We start from the raw sequence: 13,551 nt of genomic DNA on the forward strand, positions 1-13,551 counted from the left end.
TTTGGTCTGTAAATTTTATTTATTTTTTAAAACAAAAGATGCAAAAAAAAAATATGGAAGACAGAAGCAGAATCCTCGATAATCAGAGCGTCTTGGAATATCTTCGTCTGACAGAATCTCTGTAGAACTGGAAAATCTTGTCTGATGCTTTCTGACTGACAGCTATGCACTGCTGCAGCTGTGGGGACAAAGACAGGGGTACAGTCATTGGGGACAAAGACAGGGGTACAGGGGTACAGTCATTGGGGACAAAGACAGGGGAACAGTCATTGGGGACAAAGACAGGGGTACAGTCATTGGGGTACAGGGGTACAGTCATTGGCTATTGATATTTGTAGTACACTTTTAAGGGAGCTCCAGCATTCCACTGCCCTGTTTATACCTGCTGAAAAACTGTGTAGCCCACATAAAAATAAATACTAGTTTACTACAGGATATTATAGTATTCTGTAGTAAACTGTAGAATGCCATACTGCACACTGTAATGTCCCTCGACCGTGTAGCGCTTACTATCTAATTGTGTAGTATACTGTAGAATGCTATACACTAGTATCCCTCGACCGTGTATTTCTTACTATAGAATTGCGTAGTATACTATACTCCACACTATAGTACCCTTTGATAACGTAGTGCTTACTTTAGAATGTTGTAGTATACTGAATAATTCTAATACACTTTGTAGTATCCCTCAATCGTGTGTAGTATACTATAGAATATTAAATAAAGTATTATACCCCCCCAAAAAAACAGTATTGTCTGCAAAAATACTACAGTAATTAGTATAGTATATACTAGTTTTTACTACAGTATTTAGTATATACTAGTTTTTACTACAGTATTTAGTATATACTAGTTTTTACTACAGTAATTAGTATAGTATATACTAGTTTTTACTACAGTATATAGTTAGCATATACTCCACCCATTTCCATATCCCTGTGTGTACCAACCATGAGTGATAAACCTACATGCCAAGTACAGACCGTATATTGTGTTCCCTACAGGTTATAGATAAAGAGCAGAAACTCTGAACTTTTCGTTCGGGGTCCAGTCCTACCTGCCTACAGGTTATGGAAAATCTGCTCTTTAGTATTTCTCCAGTAGGTTTCCTCAAGGAGAAAGCCCCAACTTCTATGTCAAAGATGATAAAACACTATAGTAAATACTACAAAACACTACAGTAATTATATACACTATACTAGTCATGTCCATAAATGTTAAATATTAATTTTAAAAAAATACAGTAAATACTACAGTATACTAGTCATGTCCATAAATGTTAAATCTTTTTTTTTTAAATACTACAGTAAATACTACAGTATACTAGTCATGTCCGTAAAAACATACTACAGTATACTTCCACAAAAAACATTCCAGTGAATACTATAGTATATAAATACTACAGTATTTAGAGCATAGTATACTACAGGATGCATTTCATACAGGAGGTGATGACTAAACTTTGATTTGATCAATAGCATTAATTGAAATGTTTAATTCTATGTTTAATTCTTCACTTCATAATCGTCGCCAAACACATTGGCTCCAGGTCATCTACAAGACCCTGCTAGGTAAAGTCCCCCCTTATCTCCGCTCACTGGTCACCATAGCAGCACCCACCTGTAGCACGCGCTCCAGCAGGTATATCTCTCTGGTCACCCCTAAAGCCAACTCCTCCTTTGGTCGTCTCTCCTTCCAGTTCTCAGCTGCCAATGACTGGAACGAACTACAAAAATCTCTAAAACTGGAAACACTTATCTCCCTCACTAGCTTTAAGCACCAGCTGTCAGAGCAGCTCACAGATCTCTGCACCTGTACATAGCCCATCTTTAATTGAGCCCAAACTACTACCTTTTCCCCTACTGTATTTATTTATTTTATTTATTTTGCTCCTTTGCACCATATTATTTATATTTTAACTTTTAACTTTCTTCAAACTACAAATCTACCATTCCAGTGTTTTTCTTGCCATACTTTATTTACTTTGCCACCATGGCATTTTTTTTGCCTTTACCTCCCTTATCTCACATCATTTGCTCACATTGTATATAGTCTTATTTTTTTCTACTGCATCATTGATTGTATGTTGTTTTACTCCATGTGTAACTCTGTGTTTTTGTATGTTGTCGAACTGCTTTGCTTTATCTTGGCCAGGTCGCAATTGTAAATGAGAACTTGTTCTCAACTTGCCTACCTGGTTTAAATAAAGGTGAAATAAATAAATAAATAAAATATGTGACATCACCATAGGCTAATTAATGTATTATTAATTAAGCGGGTGATTATAGTTATTTATATAGTTGTCCTATTTCACACATGTACAAGTATGTATTAAAAACACGTGTGAATTGGAAATGCTTTAAAAATATATTTTTATACCCCCCCCTCTCCCTGAGACACCATCGGAGAGTGGGGTCACAGCCAGGGTCAGCCATTATCAGCCACTATCAGCCATTATCAACCACTATCAGCCATTATCAACCACTATCAACTCCTATTAGCCACTATCGACCACTATCAGCCACTATCGACCACTATCAGCCACTATCGACCACTATCAGCCATTATCGACCACTATCAGCCACTATCGACCACTATCAGCCACTATCGACCACTATCAGCCACTATCGACCACTATCAGCCACTATCAACCACTATCGACCACTATCAGCCACTATCAGCCACTATCGACCACTATCGACAACTATCAGCCACTATCGACCACTATCAGCCACTATCGACCACTATCAGCCACTATCGACCACTATCAGCCACTATCGACCACTATCAGCCACTATCGACCACTATCAGCCACTATCGACCACTATCAGCCATTATCGACCACTATCAGCCATTATCGACCACTATCAGCCATTATCGACCACTAGCATCCAACAATCGACCACTATCAGCCACTATTTTACATTTAAGTCATTTAGCAGACGCTCTTATCCAGAGCGACTTACAAATTGGTGCATTCACCTTATGATATCCAGTGGAACAACCACTTTACAATAGTGCATCTAAATCTTTTGGGGGGGGGGGGGTAGAAGGATTACTTTATCCTATCCCAGGTATTCCTTAAAGAGGTGGGGTTTCAGGTGTCTCCGGAAGGTGGTGATTGACTCCGCTGTCCTGGCGTCGTGAGGGAGCTTGTTCCACCATTGGGGTGCCAGAGCAGCGAACAGTTTTGACTGGGCTGAGCGGGAACCGTGCTTCCTCAGAGGTAGGGGGGCCAGCAGGCCAGAGGTGGATGAACGCAGTGCCCTTGTTTGGGTGTAGGGCCTGATCAGAGCCTGAAGGTATGGAGGTGCCGTTCCCCTCACAGCTCCGTAGGCAAGCACCATGGTCTTGTAGCGGATAACCATTAATAGCAGTTAACTATTAACCCTTATCAACCACCATCAACCCTTATCAACCACCATCAACCCTTATCAACCACCATTAACCCTTATCAACCACCATTAACCCTTATCAACCACCATCAACCACGACCCTGGAGCAATTAGGGTTAAGTGCTATGGCATAGACATATTTTTCAGCTCGGGGATTCGAACTAGCGACCTTTCGGTTACTGGCCCAACGCTCTAATGGCTAGGCTACCTGCTGGTTACTGGCCCAACGCTCTATCCACTAGGCTACCTGCTGGTTACTGGCCCAATGCTCTAATGGCTAGGCTACCTGCTGGTTACTGGCCCAATGCTCTAATGGCTAGGCTACCTGCTGGTTACTGGCCCAATGCTCTAATGGCTAGGCTACCTGCTGGTTACTGGCCCAATGCTCTAATGGCTAGGCTACCTGCTGGTTACTGGCCCAATGCTCTAATGGCTAGGCTACCTGCTGGTTACTGGCCCAATGCTCTAATGGCTAGGCTACCTGCTGGTTACTGGCCCAATGCTCTAATGGCTAGGCTACCTGCTGGTTACTGGCCCAATGCTCTAATGGCTAGGCTACCTGCTGGTTACTGGCCCAATGCTCTAACGGCTAGGCTACCTGCTGGTTACTGGCCCAATGCTCTAACGGCTAGGCTACCTGCTGGTTACTGGCCCAATGCTCTAACGGCTAGGCTACCTGCTGGTTACTGGCCCAATGCTCTAACGGCTAGGCTACCTGCTGGTTACTGGCCCAATGCTCTAACGGCTAGGCTACCTGCTGGTTACTGGCCCAATGCTCTAATGGCTAGGCTACCTGCTGGTTACTGGCCCAATGCTCTAACGGCTAGGCTACCTGCTGGTTACTGGCCCAATGCTCTAATGGCTAGGCTACCTGCTGGTTACTGGCCCAATGCTCTAATGGCTAGGCTACCTGCTGGTTACTGGCCCAATGCTCTAACGGCTAGGCTACCTGCTGGTTACTGGCCCAATGCTCTAACGGCTAGGCTACCTGCTGGTTACTGGCCCAATGCTCTAATGGCTAGGCTACCTGCTGGTTACTGGCCCAATGCTCTAATGGCTAGGCTACCTGCTGGTTACTGGCCCAATGCTCTAATGGCTAGGCTACCTGCTGGTTACTGGCCCAATGCTCTAATGGCTAGGCTACCTGCTGGTTACTGGCCCAATGCTCTAATGGCTAGGCTACCTGCTGGTTACTGGCCCAATGCTCTAATGGCTAGGCTACCTGCTGGTTACTGGCCCAATGCTCTAATGGCTAGGCTACCTGCTGGTTACTGGCCCAACGCTCTAACGGCTAGGCTACCTGCCGGCTTTAGGCAAAGTCAGTTCGTTTAGAGCAGTTAACAACACTGCTGGTGCTTCGGTGATTAATAAAATGATACCATTCTTCCAAACACCACTGAAAAGAAACGTGTGATTTAAGAGGTGGATATTTACTGACCTCATGAACTGTAAAAGATCCTCTGGTGGATGACATCATCACTCTGCGCTCGGTACTGTCAATAGCGAAGGTCATCAAAGCACGACTTTCCTGAGAGAGGAAACACAACCCAGTAGGTTCAGGCCCAATTAGGGCGTACTACTTACCCAATGTGCTGCAGTTCTTAGTACGTGACACATAGAAAGATATGAATAGAAAAGCAATTTTCTAGAATGTGGAATAAAAGGAAATTCATGTAATGTCAAAAGCAAAAAGCTAATTTGAATTTAAAACTGAGTCGTCCTGTGTTAATAGCCATGCTTTTCTGCTAGAACAATCATCTACCTTCTCCTGTTCTGCGTTGGGGTCGGTAATAACCTGGCCATCTGTATCGATGGCACAGGTGACCCCAGCGAACAGACAGCTCATAGGCAGGCCTGCGTCCATCAGGGCCATACAAGCTGAGTTCAGAAAGCAGGACAACAGCTGTGGGTGGGGGGGTAAGGAACAACACTACCGACACACATAATAACAATAATAATAATAATAAGACGGCATCTACTGTCCCGTCCTCTGTACCTTCTCCACAGACCTGAAGTCTACGGTCTCTGAATGAATTCTGTTCGCAACCAAACTCCCTCAAAGTAGGACTCCAAGATCCACACACATCCATCGTGCAAAGACAAAACTAGAAGACTGTCGCTGGGGATTTGACGTAGCTTATTTTGGTTTTTATTTTGGGTCTCTGAATGAGTGTGAATTCAGGGAGTGCAAGGTGTCCCAGGATGTTGTGTGTGAGGGGACTGAGGAAGCCCACTTCACAGGCTGAATAAAACACCTGACTGCAGTCTTAGTGCAACATGAGGGAAAAGCTCAGTCCTTAGAGAAAAGGGAAACCACTGCAATGGGACTGGTAGGCTAACACTCAACACACACTCCACACACACTCCACACACACTCCACACACACTCCACACAGACAGGTATGATATTTCACTAAAGGATACTGAACCGTCATCATGGACCACTTGGAGGACGAGAGTGAGGGAGGAGCGTGGATGAAGCGTGGAGAGAAGAGATGCTTCGCATGTTTCCCTCACACACTGTTCTCTGGCTCGCTCTCTGACACCTGAGGAAGAATGAAAATGAGGTCCGACACTGCCATCTTGTGGTGTTCTGTGGAAGTGTACCGTGTATGTCCTTTAGGTGTACTATAATAAGTGACTTCTTCTCGGGCCTAACAACACCAGTTCCATTTACCCTCCAAAACACCAGCTTCTCTGCCATTATCTCTTAAATATTTGATTCGTCACTCAAAAAGGGAGTGGGATGCTAGTAGTAAGGGGAGGTGATTGTATCGCGTGCATCGGTCAGTAAAGGAAGAGGTGGGGAGTATGGGATGTAGGAGAGAGGAAGTTGTGTAGGGTAGACTACAGTTTGGCCACAGGTTGGAATGTCACGTCAGGAAACAGGTCTGTGTGACGAGTGTTTAATGGAGGAAACGGTAGACCATGTGTTGATATTTTGTGAACTGTATGACATAGATGAGGAGAGATTATATAAAAGGGTTAGAGAGGCTGGACTGGGTTGGTGTTTGGGTGGTGTAGTGGGGGGAGGGAAGGGAAGTGGTGTTTAGGGCTCTAGAGGGGGTTTGGGGGGTGTAGTGGGGGGAGGAAAGGGAAGTGGTGTCTAGGGCTCTAGAGGGGGTTTGGGGGGTGTAGTGGGGGGAGGAAAGGGAAGTGGTGTCTAGGGCTCTAGAGGGGGTTTGGGGGGTGTAGTGGGGGGAGGAAAGGGAAGTGGTGTCTAGGGCTCTAGAGGGGGTTTGGGTGGTGTAGTGGGGGGAGGGAAGGGAAGTGGTGTCTAGGGCTCTAGAGGGTTAGAGAGGCTAGAGGGGGTTTGGGTGGTGTAGTGGGGGAGGAAAGGGAAGTGGTGTTTAGGGCTCTAGAGGGGGTTTGGGTGGTGTAGTGGGGGGAGGAAAGGGAAGTGGTGTCTAGGGCTCTAGAGGGGGTTTGGGGGGTGTAGTGGGGGGAGGAAAGGGAAGTGGTGTCCAGGGCTCTAGAGGGTTAGAGAGGCTAGAGGGGGTTTAGGTGGTGTAGTGGTGGGAGGAAAGGGAAGTGGTGTCTAGGGCTCTAGAGGGGGTTTGGGTGGTGTAGTGGGGGAGGAAAGGGAAGTGGTGTTTAGGGCTCTAGAGGGTTAGAGAGGCTAGAGGGGGTTTGGGTGGTGTAGTGGGGGAGGAAAGGGAATTGGTGTCTAGGGCTCTAGAGGGTTAGAGAGGCTAGAGGGGGTTTGGGTGGTGTAGTGGGGGAGGAAAGGGAAGTGGTGTCTAGGGCTCTAGAGGGGGTTTGGGTGGTGTAGTGGGGGAGGAAAGGGAAGTGGTGTTTAGGGCTCTAGAGGGTTAGAGAGGCTAGAGGGGGTTTGGGTGGTGTAGTGGGGGAGGAAAGGGATTGGTGTCTAGGGCTCTAGAGGGTTAGAGAGGCTAGAGGGGGTTTGGGTGGTGTAGTGGGGGAGGAAAGGGAAGTGGTGTTTAGGGCTCTAGAGGGGGTTTGGGTGGTGTAGTGGTGGGAGGAAAGTGGTGTCTAGGGCTCTAGAGGGTTAGAGAGGCTAGAGGGGGTTTGGGTGGTGTAGTGGGGGAGGAAAGGGAAGTGGTGTTTAGGGCTCTAGAGGGGGTTTGGGTGGTGTAGTGGTGGGAGGAAAGTGGTGTCTAGGGCTCTAGAGGGTTAGAGAGGCTAGAGGGGGTTTGGGTGGTGTAGTGGGGGGAGGAAAGGGAAGTGGTGTCTAGGGCTCTAGAGGGTTAGAGAGGCTAGAGGGGGTTTGGGTGGTGTAGTGGGGGAGGAAAGGGAAGTGGTGTTTAGGGCTCTAGAGGGGGTTTGGGTGGTGTAGTGGGGGGAGGAAAGGGAAGTGGTGTCTAGGGCTCTAGAGGGTTAGAGAGGCTAGAGGGGGTTTGGGTGGTGTAGTGGGGGGAGGAAAGGGAAGTGGTGTCTAGGGCTCTAGAGGGTTAGAGAGGCTAGAGGGGGTTTGGGTGGTGTAGTGGGGGAGGAAAGGGAAGTGGTGTTTAGGGCTCTAGAGGGGGTTTGGGTGGTGTAGTGGTGGGAGGAAAGGGAAGTGGTGTCCAGGGCTCTAGAGGGGGTTTGGGTGGTGGAGTGGGGGGAGGAAAGTGGTGTCTAGGGCTCTAGAGGGTTAGAGAGGCTAGAGGTGGTTTGGGTGGTGTAGTGGGGGGAGGAAAGGGAAGTGGTGTCTAGGGCTCTAGAGGGGGTTTGGGTGGTGTAGTGGGGGAGGAAAGGGAAGTGGTGTCTAGGGCTCTAGAGGGTTAGAGAGGCTAGAGGGGGTTTGGGTGGTGTAGTGGTGGGAGGAAAGGGAAGTGGTGTCTAGGGCTCTAGAGGGTTAGAGAGGCTAGAGGGGGTTTGAGTGGTGTAGTGGGGGGAGGAAAGGGAAGTGGTGTTTAGGGCTCTAGAGGGGGTTTGGGTGGTGTAGTGGTGGGAGGAAAGTGGTGTCTAGGGCTCTAGAGGGTTAGAAAGACTAGAGGGGGTTTGGGTGGTGTAGTGGGGGAGGAAAGGGAAGTGGTGTTTAGGGCTCTAGAGGGGGTTTGGGTGGTGTAGTGGTGGGAGGAAAGTGGTGTCTAGGGCTCTAGAGGGTTAGAGAGGCTAGAGGGGGTTTGGGTGGTGTAGTGGGGGGAGGAAAGGGAAGTGGTGTCTAGGGCTCCAGAGGGTTAGAGAGGCTAGAGGGGGTTTGGGTGGTGTAGTGGGGGGAGAAAAGGGAAGTGGTGTCTAGGGCTCTAGAGGGGGTTTGGGTGGTGTAGTGGTGGGAGGAAAGGGAAGTGGTGTCTAGGGCTCTAGAGGGTTAGAGAGGCTAGAGGGGGTTTGGGTGGTGTAGTGGGGAGGAAAGGGAAGTGGTGTTTAGGGCTCTAGAGGGGGTTTGGGTGGTGTAGTGGTGGGAGGAAAGTGGTGTCTAGGGCTCTAGAGGGTTAGAGAGGCTAGAGGGGGTTTGGGTGGTGTAGTGGGGGGAGGAAAGGGAAGTGGTGTCTAGGGCTCTAGAGGGTTAGAGAGGCTAGAGGGGGTTTGGGTGGTGTAGTGGGGGAGGATAGGGAAGTGGTGTCTAGGGCTCTAGAGGGTTAGAGAGGCTAGAGGGGGTTTGGGTGGTGTAGTGGGGGGAGGAAAGGGAAGTGGTGTCTAGGGCTCTAGAGGGTTAGAGAGGCTAGAGGGGGTTTGGGTGGTGTAGTGGGGGAAGAAAGGGAAGTGGTGTTTAGGGCTCTTGAGGGGGTTTGGGTGGTGTAGTGGTGGGAGGAAAGTGGTGTCTAGGGCTCTAGAGGGTTAGAGAGGCTAGAGGGGGTTTGGGTGGTGTAGTGGGGGGAGGATAGGGAAGTGGTGCTCAGGGCTCTAGAGGGTTAGAGAGGCTAGAGGGGGTTTGGGTGGTGTAGTGGGGGGAGGAAAGGGAAGTGGTGTCTAGGGCTCTAGAGGGTTAGAGAGGCTAGAGGGGGTTTGGGTGGTGTAGTGGGGGAGGAAAGGGAAGTGGTGTTTAGGGCTCTAGAGGGGGTTTGGGTGGTGTAGTGGGGGGAGGAAAGGGAAGTTGTGTCCAGGGCTCTAGAGGGGGTTTGGGTGGTGTAGTGGGGGGAGGAAAGGGAAGTGGTGTCTAGGGCTCTAGAGGTTTAGAGAGGCTAGAGGGGGTTTGGGTGGTGTAGTGGGGGGAGGAAAGGGAAATGGTGTCTAGGGCTCTAGAGGGTTAGAGAGGCTAGAGGGGGTTTGGGTGGTGTAGTGGGGGAGAAAAGGGAAGTGGTGTCTAGGGCTCTAGAGGGGGTTTGGGTGGTGTAGTGGTGGGAGGAAAGGGAAGTGGTGTCTAGGGCTCTAGAGGGTTAGAGAGGCTAGAGGGGGTTTGGGTGGTGTAGTGGGGGAGGAAAGGGAAGTGGTGTTTAGGGCTCTAGAGGGGGTTTGGGTGGTGTAGTGGGGGGAGGAAAGGGAAGTGGTGTCTAGGGCTCTAGAGGATTAGAGAGGCTAGAGGGGGTTTGAGTGGTGTAGTGGGGGGAGGAAAGGGAAGTGGTGTCCAGGGCTCTAGAGGATTAGAGAGGCTAGAGGGGGTTTGGGTGGTGTAGTGGGGGAGGAAAGGGAAGTGGTGTTTAGGGCTCTAGAGGGGGTTTGGGTGGTGTAGTGGGGGGAGGAAAGGGAAGTGGTGTCTAGGGCTCTAGAGGATTAGAGAGGCTAGAGGGGGTTTGAGTGGTGTAGTGGGGGGAGGAAAGGGAAGTGGTGTCTAGGGCTCTAGAGGATTAGAGAGGCTAGAGGGGGTTTGAGTGGTGTAGTGGGGGGAGGAAAGGGAAGTGGTGTCCAGGGCTCTAGAGGATTAGAGAGGTTAGAGGGGGTTTGGGTGGTGTAGTGGGGAGGAAAGGGAAGTGGTGTTTAGGGCTCTAGAGGGGGTTTGGGTGGTGTAGTGGTGGGAGGAAAGGGAAGTGGTGTCTAGGGCTCTAGAGGGTTAGAGAGGCTAGAGGGGGTTTGGGTGGTGTAGTGGGGAGGAAAGGGAAGTGGTGTTTAGGGCTCTAGAGGGGGTTTGGGTGGTGTAGTGGTGGGAGGAAAGTGGTGTCTAGGGCTCTAGAGGGTTAGAGAGGCTAGAGGGGGTTTGGGTGGTGTAGTGGGGGGAGGAAAGGGAAGTGGTGTCTAGGGCTCTAGAGGGTTAGAGAGGCTAGAGGGGGTTTGGGTGGTGTAGTGGGGGAGGAAAGGGAAGTGGTGTTTAGGGCTCTAGAGGGGGTTTGGGTGGTGTAGTGGGGGGAGGAAAGGGAAGTGGTGTCTAGGGCTCTAGAGGGTTAGAGAGGCTAGAGGGGGTTTGGGTGGTGTAGTGGGGGAGGAAAGGGAAGTGGTGTCTAGGGCTCTAGAGGGTTAGAGAGGTTAGAGGGGGTTTGGGTGGTGTAGTGGGGGGAGGAAAGGGAAGTGGTGTTTAGGGCTCTAGAGGGGGTTTGGGTGGTGTAGTGGTGGGAGGAAAGTGGTGTCTAGGGCTCTAGAGGGTTAGAGAGGCTAGAGGGGGTTTGGGTGATGTAGTGGGGGAGGAAAGGGAAGTGGTGTTTAGGGCTCTAGAGGGGGTTTGGGTGGTGTAGTGGTGGGAGGAAAGTGGTGTCTAGGGCTCTAGAGGGTTAGAGAGGCTAGAGGGGGTTTGGGTGGTGTAGTGGGGGGAGGAAAGGGAAGTGGTGTCTAGGGCTCTAGAGGGTTAGAGAGGCTAGAGGGGGTTTGGGTGGTGTAGTGGGGGAGGAAAGGGAAGTGGTGTTTAGGGCTCTAGAGGGGGTTTGGGTGGTGTAGTGGGGGGAGGAAAGGGAAGTGGTGTCCAGGGCTCTAGAGGGGGTTTGGGTTGTGTAGTGGGGGAGGAAAGGGAAGTGGTGTCTAGGGCTCTAGAGGGGGTTTGGGTGGTGTAGTGGGGGGAGGAAAGGGAAGTGGTGTCTAGGGCTCTAGAGGGTTAGAGAGGCTAGAGGGGGTTTGGGTGGTGTAGTGGGGGGAGGGAAGGGAAGTGGTGTCTAGGGCTCTAGAGGGTTAGAGAGGCTAGAGGGGGTTTGGGTGGTGTAGTGGGGGAGGAAAGGGAAGTGGTGTCTAGGGCTCTAGAGGGGGTTTGGGTGGTGTAGTGGGGGGAGGAAAGGCAAGTGGTGTCCAGGGCTCTATTTCACTTTCTTAGAGGAACAGGACTAATGCAGATCATTTAATGTAGGTAGACCGTGACTGGCCTCACACTCCAGTACAGTAGGTGGCGGTGTAAGCACCTTAAAAGTTGCTATCTGCCAACCTAATCCCAAATAAGAAGATTCCTTACTCACTTGGTAGTCCCACTTTGGGCTGCATCACCACCTCCAGGGTAGCTCTGTCATAGATCTCCTTACTGACCTTCACCTCGGCCGGGCCATACACTCCAGCTAACACACTGGTGTCTCCTGCAGGAAAGACAGACCCAATTAAACTAACATTAACATAATCCATATCTGAGACAAAGCGATGTAACGCAGCACAGCTTGGATGAGTATAGTTAGGTCACTTCTGTCTTGTTGGTCAATGGGGGGAGCAGCAACGGTATAGTTCGATACATTTCCTTTCAACGATATCTTGTTCTGATATACTGCTAACATACCTTGGACGAAGGACGACGATCCATCAGGTCGTGATAGTAAATTCTGTTCGCAGCCAAACTCCCTCAAAGTAGGACTCGAAGATCCACACACATCCATCACGATGCCAAGAGAAAACCAGAAGACTGTCGCGGGGATTTGACGTCGCTTATTTTTCTGTTATTTTGGGCGCTCAGTGATGACGACATTAATCCCAGTTAACCCCTGTTTTGTCTGTATCGCAGATCTAAAATAAATTGTTAGGTGTAAGCAATAAAAACCTTAACCCAGATTAGCGGTTTCAATGGAGCTGCTGAGACCAACACAATAATTTCAGATCTACTAGACTTGAGGGGAAGTGATTATTGGTTTAAACGCGCTGCTAGCTACTGTAATCTGCAGCTAGCCGAGGTAGCTAACTAGCTAAACAGAGCAGAAGATGGCAACGCTAAGCGCTGTTAACAAAATGTCTGGGATCTGTTCTCATGTCATCCGTCAAACGACTGGATTCAGAGCAGCAAAGCTCATTCAGCAGAGGGCGTTCAGAGTCAATGTGAGTTAATAACACATTGTTTTATATAATAGCTAACCCGTTAGTTAAGGTGAGGAATTGTTGCTTGACAGTTCACAAGTTAGCTAACGTTACTTGTGGCTAGTATGGCTAGCAAGCTAAACGTCATTTAGCGCACATGAATTCATTGAATATATTCAATGCACATCCATCCAAATGTACATTTTAAATAACATTGTTGTTTTGCATGTTTTCATTACTCTACATAACTAGTAAGTAAACTAGCCAACTTGGTAACACGTTTGTTTAGCACCCAATGGAACAAGTAGTTAGCTAACATGCTAATGTATGATTAACTTGCTAGTCTGGAAACCTTGCCTTCATTATGAATGAGTTATCTAACGTTAGTTACTTTGATATTACATACAGGTAGATATCAGTAGTAGAGCTTTGATATGTGTTTTGATATTACATACAGGTAGATATCAGTAGTAGATCACTGCTAAATAGTAACGCTTCATTTCCCTGCATCCTGATTGGTCGATTGTGGGGAGTGGAGAACTGCAGACGTCACTTGTGATCGACGCAAAAGTCGAACTTCTGCGTAACTATCAATACTTTTTGAGTGATGATCATGATCATACACCAATGTTTCACAAGATAAAGTGAGAGCCTTCAATTTGACCTGTCTAATGTTGCTAGCTGTGTAGAGCGGTGGTCTGATTTTCAAACCTTCACAAAGCAAACACATGACCTCTAGGAACAGCTGGAAGGTCAGCCAGTTTAAAAACAGAAGAAGCTCCGGGTAGACTGTGTTGTGTGTGTAGCTGCGGTTTGTGATTACTGTAGTAAACAGTGCCTGCTAACTGCGTCACTAAACCCTTCCTAAGTGACCCGTCAGACTGTGTGTGTGTGTGTGTGTGTGTGTGAGTGACTAGGTCATTAAACACCTCTCTCTGAAATTCAAGAGGCTTTATTGGCATCAATGCTTGTCAAGGCTCCCGAGTGGCGCAGCAGTCTAAGGCACTGCATCTCAGTGCTAGAGGCGTCTCTACAAACCCTGGTTCGATTCCAGGCTGTATCACAACTGGCCGTGATTGGGAGTCCCATAGGGCGGCGCAAAAATTGGCCCAGCGTCGTCCTGGTTAGGGTTTGGCCGGTGTAGG

At 49.0% G+C, this 13,551-nt stretch overlaps 2 protein-coding genes and 1 non-coding gene across 3 annotated transcripts in view; 2 read left to right on the top strand and 1 right to left on the bottom strand.

The window, feature by feature from the left end:
- On the bottom strand, positions 1–12,118 carry exosc5 (exosome component 5). The gene is made up of 6 exons (XM_029773908.1): positions 11,898–12,118; positions 11,590–11,703; positions 5,819–5,940; positions 5,158–5,298; positions 4,834–4,923; positions 1–178 (listed from the first exon to the last, which is right to left on the bottom strand). Exons 1-6 carry the CDS (start codon positions 11,992–11,994, stop codon positions 83–85), a joined length of 660 nt encoding a protein of 219 aa, XP_029629768.1. The 5' UTR covers positions 11,995–12,118; the 3' UTR covers positions 1–82.
- On the top strand, positions 1,074–1,127 carry LOC115206888 (U7 small nuclear RNA). The gene has a single exon (XR_003880868.1). It is a non-coding gene; the product is annotated as a U7 small nuclear RNA (small nuclear RNA).
- bckdha (branched chain keto acid dehydrogenase E1 subunit alpha) overlaps positions 12,070–13,551 on the top strand; it is an 18,402-nt gene continuing 16,920 nt past the window's right edge. The window contains exon 1 of the mRNA XM_029773904.1: positions 12,070–12,427. Coding sequence (XP_029629764.1) covers positions 12,314–12,427 — 114 coding nt within the window. The 5' untranslated portion in view covers positions 12,070–12,313. The remainder of the gene's footprint in view (positions 12,428–13,551) is intronic.

Source organism: Salmo trutta, chromosome 13 (genome assembly GCF_901001165.1).
Source record: "Salmo trutta chromosome 13, fSalTru1.1, whole genome shotgun sequence".
Taxonomy (NCBI): Eukaryota; Metazoa; Chordata; class Actinopteri; order Salmoniformes; family Salmonidae; genus Salmo; species Salmo trutta.